The following is a 14,386-nucleotide window of genomic DNA, read 5'->3' as shown; positions in this document are numbered from 1 at the left end:
TCTTATCTGGTAGCCATCAAGTGACTGTAACCAAGTCTAAGAACACAGAACTATTCTTATCTCACTCACATAAACTGTTATGCTTTCATATAGGTTGGAATAAAACTGACCTCATTAGGAGGTTACCAGCATAGAAAATACTGGAGTCCAAGTCTCTTTAAACCCTAGGTGCAGTGTTTTAATTACACATGAGGTCTTTGTAGGTATCTAACTCACTTAGCTATATCTTGCCCACTCTTTAGAAGTGATTCTTCCATAAGAGTTTTCTTCTTCTTGAATGTGACTTCCTAATAAGTTAGATGTTTCTTTGCCTTCACTTTGTGCTATTTTTCACTTTCTTTGCAGAGTACCACATACAGTATCTAAGCATAACTAACAAGATACCATAGAGCTTGAAAAGTTTAACTCACAAAAATCTACATCATTTCATAAAATGTTGTGTTTATCAAACAAAATATTACATGATAAACTACTGAAGAGGAGTCAGAACATTCCTCTAGAGCTAATATTTAATATTCTAGTTACGCACTGAGAAAAAGCTAACAGTCAAAATATTAAGTTAGGCAAAAACTGGAGACATATTTACATCTTGCCTATAAGCTCTCTATTAAGAATTTCAGAGCTAAGATAAAATAAATACAGGCTTTTACAGCAGATGTAAGTAATACTGCAACAACTGCAAGTTCATTGTTCAGAGGCACTAAATAATAGTCTCACAGACATTTTTTCTTGAACTCCAGGAATCCTGAAGTGGTTCAGTCTTAGGCTGAGTTTTTACAGCACCCAGTAGAACAGGGCAACACAACTCTAATGGGACAGGATGCTACTAATGTAATGTCAGCCTCCTTGAATGTGCAGTTGTAATTATAACTGGAGATAAACTGGCTTAAAACCCCCCCAACAAAAACACAACATGTTCCCCCACACCAAAGAAAATGAAACAAACATTCCCCCCCCCAATCATTTGAACAGAAAACTTCCTTCCTTCACATTTGTGTTTAAAAATACAGTTTGGTGGTAGCCAGGCTGACAGACACCTGAAAAATTACTTCTTAACTGAAGCTAGAAAAAGTTCTGCTTAATATAAGGTCTATACCTTCTTGGTAATTTTCTTTTACTAGAAGAGGCTTCCTAGTCCATGATTAAAGACTATCAAGCAGCACTGAACAACCACAGTCTCATTTCCTGTCTTATGGTAGAGGGGGATAAACAAAATGTACATATATATATATTTTTATATATATCTGCAGTTTGCTCCTTAGGTATGTCTACTTACTTGTTTATAGAGAAACACAAGTGTGTTCTGCTCCTGCTTTAAGCTGACCAGGAACTGTCTAGTTGCCACTGGAAGAACACTGAACCCAAGGTAAAAAGCCCCACCCATGAAAGAAGACTTTGTTTTCCTTGAAGTCTATATGGAAGTAGGCAAGCCCTTACACAGACATGTGCACCTACAGGAAGAGTGTTTCATTATTATTTAGCCATATTATAATAAGGTAATGTTTTTACTCAGGGCAACAACTTGCTCTAGAAGGTGAGTCTGTAACTCATACAAAGTACAAGGGCCACACTGTGTCCGAGGAAAGCCTTTTCAGCATATTTCATTTTTAAAAAGTACTCTATGGAACAACAGCTCTCGCATTTTAAAGCTTAAGAAAAGCAACCAAGGTTTTGCAGACATGAAAAGCAAGCAGTTATAATATTGGAGTACACAGTTTTTATCTTCAGATGGCTTTTAGGTTCCTAAAAAGGGCAACAGTTGGTATAGCTGCTGGAGACACATCCCAATACTGCATTATGCTGCTCACAACCCAGTCGGATCAGAGCACCCTCACAAAAAGTTCTCTTAACTAGTAGAACATACAACTCAGCAAGCCTGACTTCAAAGACAGCACAGCTACATTAAATAACCCTTCTGTAGAAGGAAATAGCAGCAGTCTTGAAATAAGAAACCAGAACCAGTTGCCTAACAGTTTCTGGGTTTGGTAATTAGATATTATTGTAGCTCTAAGGTTTTTCTTTATCTTTTTTGAAGTGTTTCATTACAAAATGTTCTGTTCAGCACAAAACACCTGAATCATGTTGTTCACATACTGAAATAAAGCATCTAATAAAGTTATCTGTTGTTGTATTACACAAGTTCAAAATTACAAGTAAAGCACCAAACAGCTACCTTTTTATTCCCTGTACATACAATGAAAGATTGATTCATCAACAAAAAACCAACCAAACAAGAAAAGTCCAGAATAACCAACAAGGCTGAAGGCTCTCAAAACCAAAAATTACCATCCCCAAGAACATCAGTTTTCTATTACCAAAATCTCAGGCACAATAAGATGAAATCCTTCACCTTCACTCCCAGCAGTTTCTCACATTCATCTCCCACTCTTACAAAGTAAGTTTTAGTTAAACATTCTACCTATTAGTGCAATTCAAGCATGCTTAATCAAAATACTGCATAAGTCCAAACCAGATTAGTTCCAACTAAAAAAGGGAAAGTTGCCAATGTTCTATCATTTAAGTAGTACAGGACTTAAATTGTCTAAGCTACTAGACTACAGTTACTTCTGTCAGCTTCATCAAAATTTGGCTTCCACTGTCTAACTCACCTCAATATGCCCAAGCATGGCAGCACGTACAGCACACCACACACTGAACTCAGACCCTGCAACAGGTAGGTACAACAGGTTGAGATGAGGACAGAATGGAAGCCTTTATTTTCAAGTGGACTTTTCGGGTATTTTTTTTGTTGGGGTTTTTGTTGTTGTTGTTTCTAACTTACAGTAATTGTGAGTATCTAGGTATGTATATATACCAAATATGCCAGTTTAGGAGGTACTACTTCAGGTTAAAAAAAAAAACAAACCACCACAAACAAAATCCCAAACTATGGTCAAACTTTCATGTCACCAAATAGATTCAGATGGGTAAAATTTAAGCCCAGATTTGTTGCACGCAGTAGCTTTTATATCCAATTCTACTTAGTCTGACTTCAGTAAACCACGCTCTTCACAGTCAGCTTGAATGCTCTTTGGGGTTTGATTAATCACATCAAACCCACTACAGAACACCCAATACTATTTATGGACTTGTTTAAAGACTAAAATTAAATCTCTGTTTGTTAGTCTGATTTTAATACTTCTGAAGCCACAATATCAGTGTATGATCATTTCCTATGGCTCTTAAAATGGGCAACAGTCAAATGTCTGCACACACATACACACACAACTGCTGAAACAATGCAATGTAGCAAAACTGCAAGCTAAAAAAGTTACTTGAATACACAAAGTGCCAAAGATAATAATTTTAAAACCTACAGTGAAGTACTATGGAAGTCTGCATCTTTAAAAAGAGATTCCAAGAAACACAAGAATGTAAGTCAAAGCAGCTGAGTTCATCAGTTCTTAATTAGCTTCCTCAGATGAGCCAACCTTAACACGAAAACCATTTCCCTGTAAGCCCACATGTTAGCCTGTTACATGAACAAACATACAAGAGTATCCTATACAACTTCATTTTCTAGGTGTTCTGGCCTTCATCCCCTTCATGCACAGCAGTTTTCCAAAAAAGCTACACTGAGTTTTTAGGTCCTTAGCAGAATTTTCCTGGATGAAGAAAAACTGCTCAGGTCAGCCATTTGTTAAAAACAAATATCTTCCTGCTTCATGTCTACTACAGTGTGGCATTTTGAAGGTTCAGAAGCAGCATCCATTTTGTTAACAAAAACCCATTATCTACATAGTCTAAAGAACCAATAAAAAGGTGTAAGAGACATTCAATTTTTACTGCTTCACAATTCTGAGAAAATAGTTCTTTACATTATGTAAATCAGAAACATCTATTGCACATTTCTCCTCTGCTTTAGCCTTTGAGTCTAAAACCACCTGTGTCCGCTACTAAAAGTTATAGCTGAAAGTTGAGTTTATAAAAGTATGCTTCTATAGGCTTTCTGCATTCCAGTAATCTTGAAGACAGAGTCTGGATAAATAACATACTAGTGATTCTCCAGTGAAAAAACACAGCAATCATATGTTGATGCATAAATAGACTGGCTGTCCAAAATTACAAGAAACCAGTGGCTAAGGATTAGTCTAGTGCTATCTTCTATTCATACTCATCTGATTAAAATTTTAAAGCTTTAGTCTGACCCCACTATTCCATATCCAGGTACCAAAATGTCTCACACACACCTTCTCTACTCCCCACCTCCACCACTCCTTTAATGAGAACTGTCTCTTCCCAGTAAAATCCTGTTAAACCAGCTCACAATAGTTTTCGTGTTCCTGCTAACAGTAGGCACAACCAGATTACTTTAAAAGACAAAGGAAACACACTGCTGCCCATCTTAAAAGTGGTGAGGGTTTCTTACCTACTACAAACGTGATCTATTAGCAGCGAGACAGAATCTAGATTACTATCTAGTTTCGTATTATGATATAGGCACCGGTCCCGTTGTAGTTCCACAGCCTGACGGAGCAGGTTCTGTAAACGCCTTGGAGGAAGCATCACTGATGGGGGTAGGTAGGCTTTAGAGGAGTTATGAAGAAAAAACAAACACATTAAAAAAAAAAAAGACTTATCAAAAGCAAGTTACAAGTAAGAGCATACTTTGATTTGAGTGTTTTTAGAAAAGACCTTAGTAAATAAAGTACGCAGCTTGTCAAGTTTACAGCTATACACCTGGAATTAGAAGCATGAACTCCTGGAAAGCAGAGCTGTATGCAAGGTATCCGTAGTTATAGAGTATGTTGTTGTGGTGGACAAGCACCATTTACACAAGCTAACTCAGTATTTTAAAAAAATCAGTAAAATTATAAACCAACAGTATCAGCATAAGGAATCACCTATTAACACTACCAAAACAAAAAATACCATGGGGTTCACAACTCTGATGTACAGTATTACAACAGCCACAAGAAAGAGAGAGGAGAAACTAAATCATAGTGAAGTATGAGACCACTGTCAACCAATACTAGAATCACTAGTGGTTTTAGGCCACACTTAAGTTTTCACCTCTCACTACAGCAAGCATTTGTAACACACACACACACACACACCCCCCTCCCCAAACCACACATTTAATCACTGTATGCAGCAGAGGTAAGAAATAAGAGTTTCTATTGCAAATAGTTTATCAGAGACAGTAAAAGGTTAGGTACAGAAGACCAAAGGGTAAAGGCACCTAAAGGCATCCCCATTAACCAAGAAATACCAGAAAAGCAAACAACCAGCAAACACAGGTAAAGTCAATTCCCTGAGACATGTAAGATATATGGGATTTACAGAGGTGAGAAGAAATGCTAAACACTAGAACATCTTACTCTGGAGTTTGTCCAAAAGTTTAGATCTGGAAGCTGTTCCTTTCCCTTCCCACTCTGCTTTTGCACGCAAGTCATCTGCATGGCTACACATCAGGTACCTGTTTAAAAAAAGTGCACACACACCAACAGACCAAGTCTTTCTGGAATCATTCGTTTCAGTTTTGAGCATGATATAGATTATAACATTCTTATTGTCTGGAAACAGGTGACTTAAGCTTGAAAGCGATAGGAAAAAGGGTAGGAAACTATTTCAGAGGAAAACACATCTTCTTTAGAACAAACGTCTACAAACTGGCCATAGAAAAAGAAAACAAAACACAAGCAATTTTAGGGAAGGTAGAAATAACTTATTTTCATCTCAGAACAAACCAGATTATATTTACCTATTTAATTCAATTATAAGGTAGCTGGCTAACAATTCTCAAGATCAGATGACCATACATATGTATGTATTAATTTGGGTTCTAGTAGTATTAAAAGTAAATAATCATCAGGTTGTTTTCAAGCATCTGAAACAGAACACTGTCTACTGAATAGCATTCTTTACTCAGCATTTTATCACATCTCACTACAGCTTATTAATCAACAGGATAATAGCTTTAACACAGCTTGAGCCTTCACAACGTCAGCTATCAAAAGCCACAGAACTCCTCAGAAAACTTCAGTGCAAGGGCTCTCAAAGTCCAAACACTTACCCACTGAGGACATGAATGCGTTCTGTATTATATTTCAGAGGCGTCAGTTCACAGCGTAGAACCTGAAGTGCCTCCAGGACCTTGCCATCCTCCAGGTATTCCAGGTACTTCTGCTGCAGCAGCAAAAACTTCATCCTCTGACATGACAGAAAGCAGCAGTCAGGGGAAAAAGGTTGACTGAAGTTTCAGAAAACGTTTGAGCCTAAACAGAACAGTAGAAACCATTCTACTATGCCCTTCAGAAATACAGCTCTATGTAATGTTTCATTACTCAATTTCTTTTGCTGGGTTTTCAACAACATTGCAGCAATTAAGTTACCCATGAATTTCCTCCCTGACTGATGGGGTTCTAAGTATATTTTTATCTCATTCCTCAGATCCCCCCTACAACTTGTCTCATTTTTACTTGCTTTTTTTAGCCATCATTCTTCAAACCTTGAATTAGATAGGCTCTCCAATATAAGATTCAGTCAAGAAAGTGCCCAAAATCAGCTATTCACATATTTAAGACTGTATGACAGCACAGAACGCAACAGGCCAACTCAACAAGTTCTCACACTGCTTACATAGGAGCAGACAAGGATTGTTTGCATAGCTGCATAACATATAGCAATAACAAATTGACACTGCCTGAGGTTTTGTTTTGTTGTTCTACCTTGTTTTCCTTGGGTGGTGTTTTCAGGATTACAGAAAAAAAAATATATTGTTTCCTATATTTAGGAATCACTTCACCTCTCTGAATTTAATCACTGTTATTTCATAGCGTTCCTTTCACCTTGCACAGTTTTTGGTTGTTTTCTTTTTTTAAGAAAATAATCAAAACATGCTATTCTAACAAATATCTGTAGATTAAAAAAAGGAAAATCAGGTATTAATTTACTATATTAAAAAGAAAAAAAAAGAAGTCCTAGAAACTTCTTATAGTAATTTAGTAGAAACAGAGTTTGGTTTTTTCTAGATGAAACCAACTATCCTGTGTTTGCACATGTTCTTTACTGCTAGCCATTATCACACAGAAACGACATTTCTGGTCCACAAAACTCACCATGTTAAAGAGGAAAATGTATGTGCTTAGACATACTGGTGACAAACAGCTTGGAGATTACGTGTAGCAAGTTACATTCACTTTTCTAAGGAATACACCACCAGTTCAATCACCAGTTTCCTTTGCTTTCATCAGACCTCAGGCACCTCACTATTTTCATGCTCATATTTGGTCAATGTTTACTTCGTTTCAAACACACTGCCTGCCTCCTTAAGCAGAGGGATAATTGGGAAGTTTAAGATGTTCCTGTCCTGTTAAAGCTCACATGAAAGTTTAAGGCTTACTAGATGTAAAATCCAACGTGAAAACATAAAGCATTTTCGTTTCCACAGCTCTTCAAAAGAAGGAAGTTTCCACATACAGTGCTATTAACTTACCACACAGCTTTGGGAAGAATAAAACATGTCACAGTAAAGATGATTTATGTTCAAACATGTCTGCAGTGCTCTGCTGTCCTGTACGTGACAGGCAAACCCTTATTACGCTCCCTATCCAGCTCCTTAGTTCATTTGAATTTGGAATTGTTAGACCATCACTGTCCAGTTTTTCCAGGTGAGACAACACTTTTTGATGTTCTGACACGTGAAAAACCAAAAGAAAGATATCCCAATTATTTACAACCTCAGCAGTGGTTGGCTCCATGCAGTAGGCCAGCAGACCTCACGCTGTTTGCTTATCTACCAGCAGCAGGAGGGATAAGAGTTTCCTCTACCAGCTGTGCACATGCTCACTGGGATGCCTGGAGATGCTCAGGTAGCAGTCTCATACTGTATTTCACTCCTCTTGGTCACCTCACACTGATGATCAACACCAGATAAAAAACAGCCTGACACTTCCAGTTTGTAATAAAAACTATAATCCCTCCACCTCTTCCTTCTCCATTCACTGCATATAATAGTTATTAAATTTATATAATATTGCCATTAAATGTGATAGCCTACCTTATCTGCATCTAATTATTCTTTCTCCCTCTCTGCCTAACTTGGCACATTAATTTCATTTTGTTAGAGGAAAAAGTATAAAGAGCAGAAAACATCAAAACACAGGTTTTATAACACCAGTCCCAACAACTCCATGGAATACTACCACGCAGAATACTGTAGCCAAGTTATCCACAGAAGTGTCATTTCAGTTTTGGGTTAGAAAGTATAGTTTAAAAAAAAAAAAAAAAAAAAGTCAGTGCCCTATGTGACTTCAGCATATCAGGAATATAAAGGCCTCCAGAACAACACAGTACTACACACTTCATGCAGGAATCTATTGTTGCCATAATGGTAAATTAGAATAAAAGATAAGCAGTTTGAAATTGTAATTTATTTACAGCAAAAGGCAGGGAATAAAGTGTGGATAGGGAAGTTAAATTGGTATGCCAAGCTATTTTGATAACTGCTCTGAAACTTGCCCTACAGCATACTCAAACAATGGCATGAATTTCCTTAAGGCAGAAGTCACACTCCAGTGACACCAAATTTCCAGTCATTTTTTAAATCAGGACACTCACTGCCTCCTACTTCTTATTTCTGTGCAACTAGTGACTTTACTGACAAAGAGAGTTCACCGAACAACTGAATTTTATCCTCATTTTCTCTCAACTACTTTATGCCCTACTAAGAGTATTGTTAATTTCTTCCCAACACCACCTTCTCACAATATCTGAGACCATTTTGAGTAAATCACCTCTTCTAGAGCCCAAACAACCTCTTTTAGAAGAAAAGAGAACTGTTTATAACACTTGCAACTGTAAAAAGCACAAACTCTGCTATTTAAGTGGAATAGAGTGAGTATAAAACTCATCTGTTGCAATGCATTCACAAGAGCAGCTTATTCTTTCTCCATATTCTCTAGCTGCCTTACAAAGAAGGGGAATCAAGATTATCATAATCAAAATCATACCATTATCATCTCAGTGTTTGCAATGGAAATTCAACACCATTACATTTTTACTATTCAGACACCACCATTGCTTAGCTTATAGAAAAGACTCTTCACCTTGAAGGATCCATGGAAGAGTCCATACAACAGTTTCAGCACTGCAGTCTGGCTGGTTTTGCTCAGTTATTACTACCTCATCCTGCATTTCAAATCTAAGAGAGGATGAGGATAAAGTGCATTACTCTGTTGTTTTGACAAGATAGTATTTAAGTGTAGGTTGAACTCTGATTACCCTGGGGCAAAACAGAGTTAACAGATTTACAGGGGAGATGGTGTTTGTTTGTTTTAATCTATGTACTATTAGCATCTTGCTTTCTTCAAAATGTAGCCTTTGATTACTAATAGGAATACGTAGTACTGCACTCCTTCATTTTCCTAACTGTTAGTAGGAAAACCCCTTCCAGGATCTTAAATTCTAGGAAGTCTGGCATGCACCACAATTCACCAGCACTAGGTAACCAAAGGTGAAAACCTCAGCAAACACAACTGGAAGATAACAGGACAAACACACTATCACAGTCAAGAAATTGGGCCATTTTGATCACTGGTTACAGTAGTGAGTCTTCAGGACTTTAATGATCAAAATGCATGATAACCTAAGTTTAGGATTAGATTTTGGTGTCATTTCTGACCTGCATATTTTAACAAGCTCCACCACAGTTTTATTACCGTACTAAGAGTCCAAAGTAAGTAAGTAAACGTTGCTGAAACAACTGTTCTTTGAAGTTAAACAGGTAACTAAAAGAAATGCTGAAATTATTAGCTGATGTTTCAAAACAAACATAGTAGCTATCTACTTACAGCCTGCAGAACTAAGACTTCAATTTTCATTATCCTGTAGTCTATTACATTTGATAGTCTTCTAAAACACTGATGAAAGCACTTAAAGCCAGCCCAAAACTCATATGTAAGATTTGATACGTAAAGGGCAGAAAATATTCTGATCTACAGAATATAGAAAGGAATTTAATGAGGCTTCAGACATACCAAGTCCTGCCACATGAAGAGTAATTAATTCCAACAGGGAACTGCCCTTAATGCTTGTAGCAAGAGGGACACCATACAGGTAGGTGGAGCACTTTGCTCAATATTTATATATTGATATAAATAACATTTTTTTTATTGTATTGCCTGCTGCAGACTGTATACCTCCAGAACAAGTAAAGAGGACAATTTGAAAGTATATTCTAGATGACTGTAAAGGAATAATCTCCAGGTTTCTTCCTAGGTTCAATAAGTTACCCAAGATAGATGCCATCATATGCTTGAGTAGCCCTAAAATAAGCAAAACCTCAGGCTAGCTTGAAGTTGACATTTTCTAAGCATTACTCAAGGAAAAACATCATACTTGATCCAACTAAAGTTTTCCTACAGATTGTCTCAAGACATCTGTATCTTATATACTGGAAAAGTAAACATGACTAATCACATACTAAATAACACACAGTTGTGTTGACACAAATACACACAGAAAACTATCCTGTGTGCTACCACACACCCCCCATACCAACACACTGCATCAAAGGTTTAAAAATTGAGATCAGCCATTTTGTGTTTAGTGTTTTCACCTGTAGAACTTAGAGCACTTTGCAGAAATCATAAAATAAAACACGAGTAGAATTTTTAAAATACACACGTATCCCCTTCACTGACCAGACATTCCAAAAGCAGCTATTTATCCTGGTCATTTTGTCCAGGTCACATTAACCATATGGGGAAAAAAAAGCCAACCAAACCACAAACCAAAACCAAACCACGAAACACACACCCTACTTTGTTAAATACTCTGTGTCATCTAAACTTTTAGGCACCCATTCTTCTTGTATGCACACATTTTGAAACATCTAGTCATACAGTGTGAGTCACAAGTCAGGAGTCAGGAAGCACAAAATTTAATTTTCTGTTTTAGAGTTACCTGCAGCAGCATCTTGCTTGGACTTTCCCTGATCAACACATTTATCACCTTCATTAGCTCTGACTTGACTGCACTCAGATTACCTACACAGCACAAAGCATCCCTCCTTACCTTAACCTGAGGGTCTTTCATTAGTCTTCCAGCTGCTGATTACACTAATACCTTCCCAACCTCAACCATGCACAAAAAAGCTGGACAGGGAGGGAGGCAGAGACAGAGTGCACACAATGGAATGCACACGAGCTCAACTTAACCTTGCGAGTCATGTTGTCTTACTAACACACACACACGTGTAAGATATTTAAAACTGTTACCTGTTTTAAATTATATGAAGTTTATATAAAGGAGAACAACTTTAAAAAAAACAACCCAGTTAATATTTAGTTCAGGTAAAGTTCAGTTTAAACCAAGTATTTTTATTGCATCAGGTTTTCTGGAAGCAGTTAGACATCAACATTAAAGAAGAGCACACTTTCAGAGCCCTCCAAAACAACAGAAGGAAAACATACCCTTTTTCCTCAAATTCAGTTATCCAAAAAGTACAGTGCTGGTACTCAGTTAAATCTCGACTCACAGACACGCAAAACACTAATTCTACAGATAAACTTCATAGCTTCACATGTCAGAAACATGAGAAAATCTGTTCCAAATGACCATTCATACTCACATACAGCAGCTTCATGATTTCAGTCTGCACAAACAATTGGAAGCTGCATGCAATATTCTAAACTACTTCAAGTCTGAGAAAAGAGAAAGTACTGGTCTAATTAGGAGGTGCTAAGCTTTGACCGAATTAATAGAAAAGAGGGCAAACTTCTGTCAAGTACCCTCTGATGTTTTGTTAAACATCTGTTTTCCTACTTCACTTCCTGTTCTCTCTTTCTCTCCCTCCCCCACCAGACAGGAAATTGTCTTGACAACAAATGAATCAGCTAGAAGTGGAACTAAGCAGCCATCAGCTGATTCCTCATTGTTTACAGTCACAGACACTTCAAAAAGACTTGCTACTGTTTTCTTCCTAAGTGACCTTAGCTGTTCTAACTTCATTTCATTAAAATAAACGTTTAAACACAACAGAACAAGCTGTTTGAAGAGCCAAGTAATGATTTTCATCTTGAGATACAAAAATCAAAACAAGAAACACTTCACTCAAAGCAACTGAAATCATAACAACACATATCGTAATTGTTAAGTCACAGGATCTACCAACCTTCTATTTCTAGATTTATCTTTTTTAAAAAAAAGAAAAAAAAAGCCAGCCAAAGAGAAAAAGCTGTAAATAAAATCCCAAACAGCAATACAAATGCATTTGCTCTTTAAAAGCCCTCTGGAAAAGCAACAGTATTGTTCATGGTCTATAGCAGCCTCTATATTCTTGTAATGTGCTATTACAAAGCCAACTCCACATTAGTATTACTGCATTTTATTTCTAAACTTCTCTTCCCCCAAGAAAACTTAACTCCTATAAACACAGAGATTGTGAGAAGTATTTCAAGTATTCAAATTAGTATTCAACATAGGCAGCTTCTACAGAAACTGACCTATTTTAGGGCAGTGACAGAATTTATGTTTTATCAGTTAGGTATGTTTAACAGAGTTTAAACATTCAGTACACTAGATCTTAGCCCCAGTAGTTTTGGGCTGCCTATCTCACATTCTACAACAGAATAAAAAAAGTTCAGATTAGTATGACGTTTGAGATAGCATGCAAGTAGCTTAAAGTAAACAAAAAAAGAAAACAAGAACTATGGACAACCAACTCCATAGTGAGAGATTACACCACTACAATTAGTTCAACTACACAGCTCTGAAAGAGTTCAAGTGTGCCTCTTACCACAATTGCATGCGGAGAATGCACTAAGGCCTTAAGTTCATTCAGGTCGTTCTCAGCCTGCAGAAATCGGCATAAGAAAAAAAAAAGTATATAAGGAGGATGGATTTTGAATTCTCTCACAGATACTATAAATTTAAACAGTGGTTAATACAGTCCTATAAGCCCTACGTTACCTTATCCCATTCTCCTTCCATGACATGATTGCGGAATTTGGTAGCAGAAGGATGTTCTAAACGACATCCTGACTCTTGCATGAGGAGATCAACAGTCTGGCTGCAGGAGAGATACAGTGTAAAAAAACCCGACCAGTTTTACCCTCACAAATACACCGCCTGCTATGATAACAGTTTACTATATTTTAAGTCAATTTAAGAAAACAAGAATACTATGACCAGATTCAGATGCTTGTTCAGAAAGAGGATCTCAGTTGTCTGAGACAGGTAAACAGCTACCTCTACCTAAAGCAAGTTGTCAATGAGCTTGAAAGCTTCGCTGAAGTACCATGAAGTCTGTGACTTACCAGCCACCACAGCCATCCCTGCACAGAAGATAAACCTCATGAAGGAAGATACAAACTAGAAAGCTGTTAGCTATTGGCTGCTATCCCTGGCCCCCTCCCTGCCTCCCCCCATAAAAGAACACAGAGAGCTACGACATCTGTCACAGGCCTGATTTTTTCTTCTTCCTTACATCTTAAAAGACTGGCTCCTTAAAAAAAAATAAACAAACTCATGAACCTGTAGCCCTCCCCCTTTTATACTAAAAATAGCTTATTTACTGTGGTGTCGTCTATGAATAGTCACGAGTTGTCTGCTGCTGTAAACTTGCCTCTTGTGTCAGAGGCAATTTATTTTACGTGGTAAGTTCTTTACAGCAGACCCATCCACACTGTTTTGAAGACTTCTTTTGTGGTAGCTACATAAACACTTTACAGGACTTTTCTAGCCTCCTTCCAAAATTATGATATACTAGGTTTAGTTTTACTCACAAATTGAGTGTTGTGATTAAATACTTAAGACTTCCCTTACTCCACTGGGAAATTATTCTCCCTATTCTGATTTTAAGAAAGGGCCAACATATTCGTTTGTTGTTTACAAGTGAGATTATTACCAAGAACACGTGTCCAGCAGAAATCTACAGAGGCCTTCACCATTTAGAGGGCCAAAGGTTTTCAGAGTGAGACCAAACAGCCTCTTTAAGTGGCAGTTTACTTTGTGCTCGCTTCCTGCGAGCTGACAAGCCAAATCTTGGAGCTCATCTGCGAAAAGCCGCCCCCCCACGCCCAGCTGCGGGCTCCATTATGTTTACCAGATAACTTCTCCCCCACTGACACATTTGTATTGATCTACCCTTATCGGTGTGCAACTCGACTTCCATATTGCCATTCCTGGCAGGGAAAGCTCCCGTCCTGCCCCTTCGCAAAGACACCGGCCCAGGCTTGGAAAACACATCTCCGGCTCCATTTTTCCCAGGAGCGGGCCTGCCCCACGGCTCTGCCTCACACCCGGGCACTGCTCTCCCCTCTTTGGGGACTACCAAGCTGCGACAGGGCAGCTCTGGCCACCAACCCCCGCTCCGGAGGTCCCTTTTCCTTCCCTTCGCCTCTGCTCCCCGCTCTGAGCAGCCCATCCTTCGCGGGGACCC

At 38.0% G+C, this 14,386-nt stretch overlaps 1 protein-coding gene across 2 annotated transcripts in view; it reads right to left on the bottom strand.

Annotated features, from left to right (window-relative positions):
• WDR26 (WD repeat domain 26) overlaps window positions 1-13,340 on the bottom strand; it is a 30,489-nt gene extending 17,149 nt beyond the window's left edge. Inside the window, exons 1-5 of one of the 2 annotated variants that reach the window (XM_018085035.2) lie at window positions 12,916-13,340; window positions 12,743-12,799; window positions 6,017-6,153; window positions 5,322-5,419; window positions 4,370-4,526 (exon numbers count right to left, since the gene is read on the bottom strand). In XM_018085035.2, coding sequence (XP_017940524.1) covers window positions 4,370-4,526; window positions 5,322-5,419; window positions 6,017-6,153; window positions 12,743-12,799; window positions 12,916-12,996 — 530 coding nt within the window. In that variant the 5' untranslated portion in view covers window positions 12,997-13,340. Of the gene's footprint in view, window positions 1-4,369; window positions 4,527-5,321; window positions 5,420-6,016; window positions 6,219-12,742; window positions 12,800-12,915 lie in introns of those variants that run through there. The other variant, XM_018085036.3, reaches the window with a different exon arrangement.
• Between the last annotated feature and the right edge of the window lie 1,046 nt (window positions 13,341-14,386).

Source organism: Manacus vitellinus, unplaced genomic scaffold (assembly GCF_001715985.3).
Source record: "Manacus vitellinus isolate BGI_N305 unplaced genomic scaffold, ASM171598v3 scaffold_8_pilon, whole genome shotgun sequence".
NCBI classification, from domain to species: Eukaryota; Metazoa; Chordata; class Aves; order Passeriformes; family Pipridae; genus Manacus; species Manacus vitellinus.
Note: the sequence above shows the minus strand (reverse complement) of the source record. Positions and strands in the feature narration are given on the sequence as shown.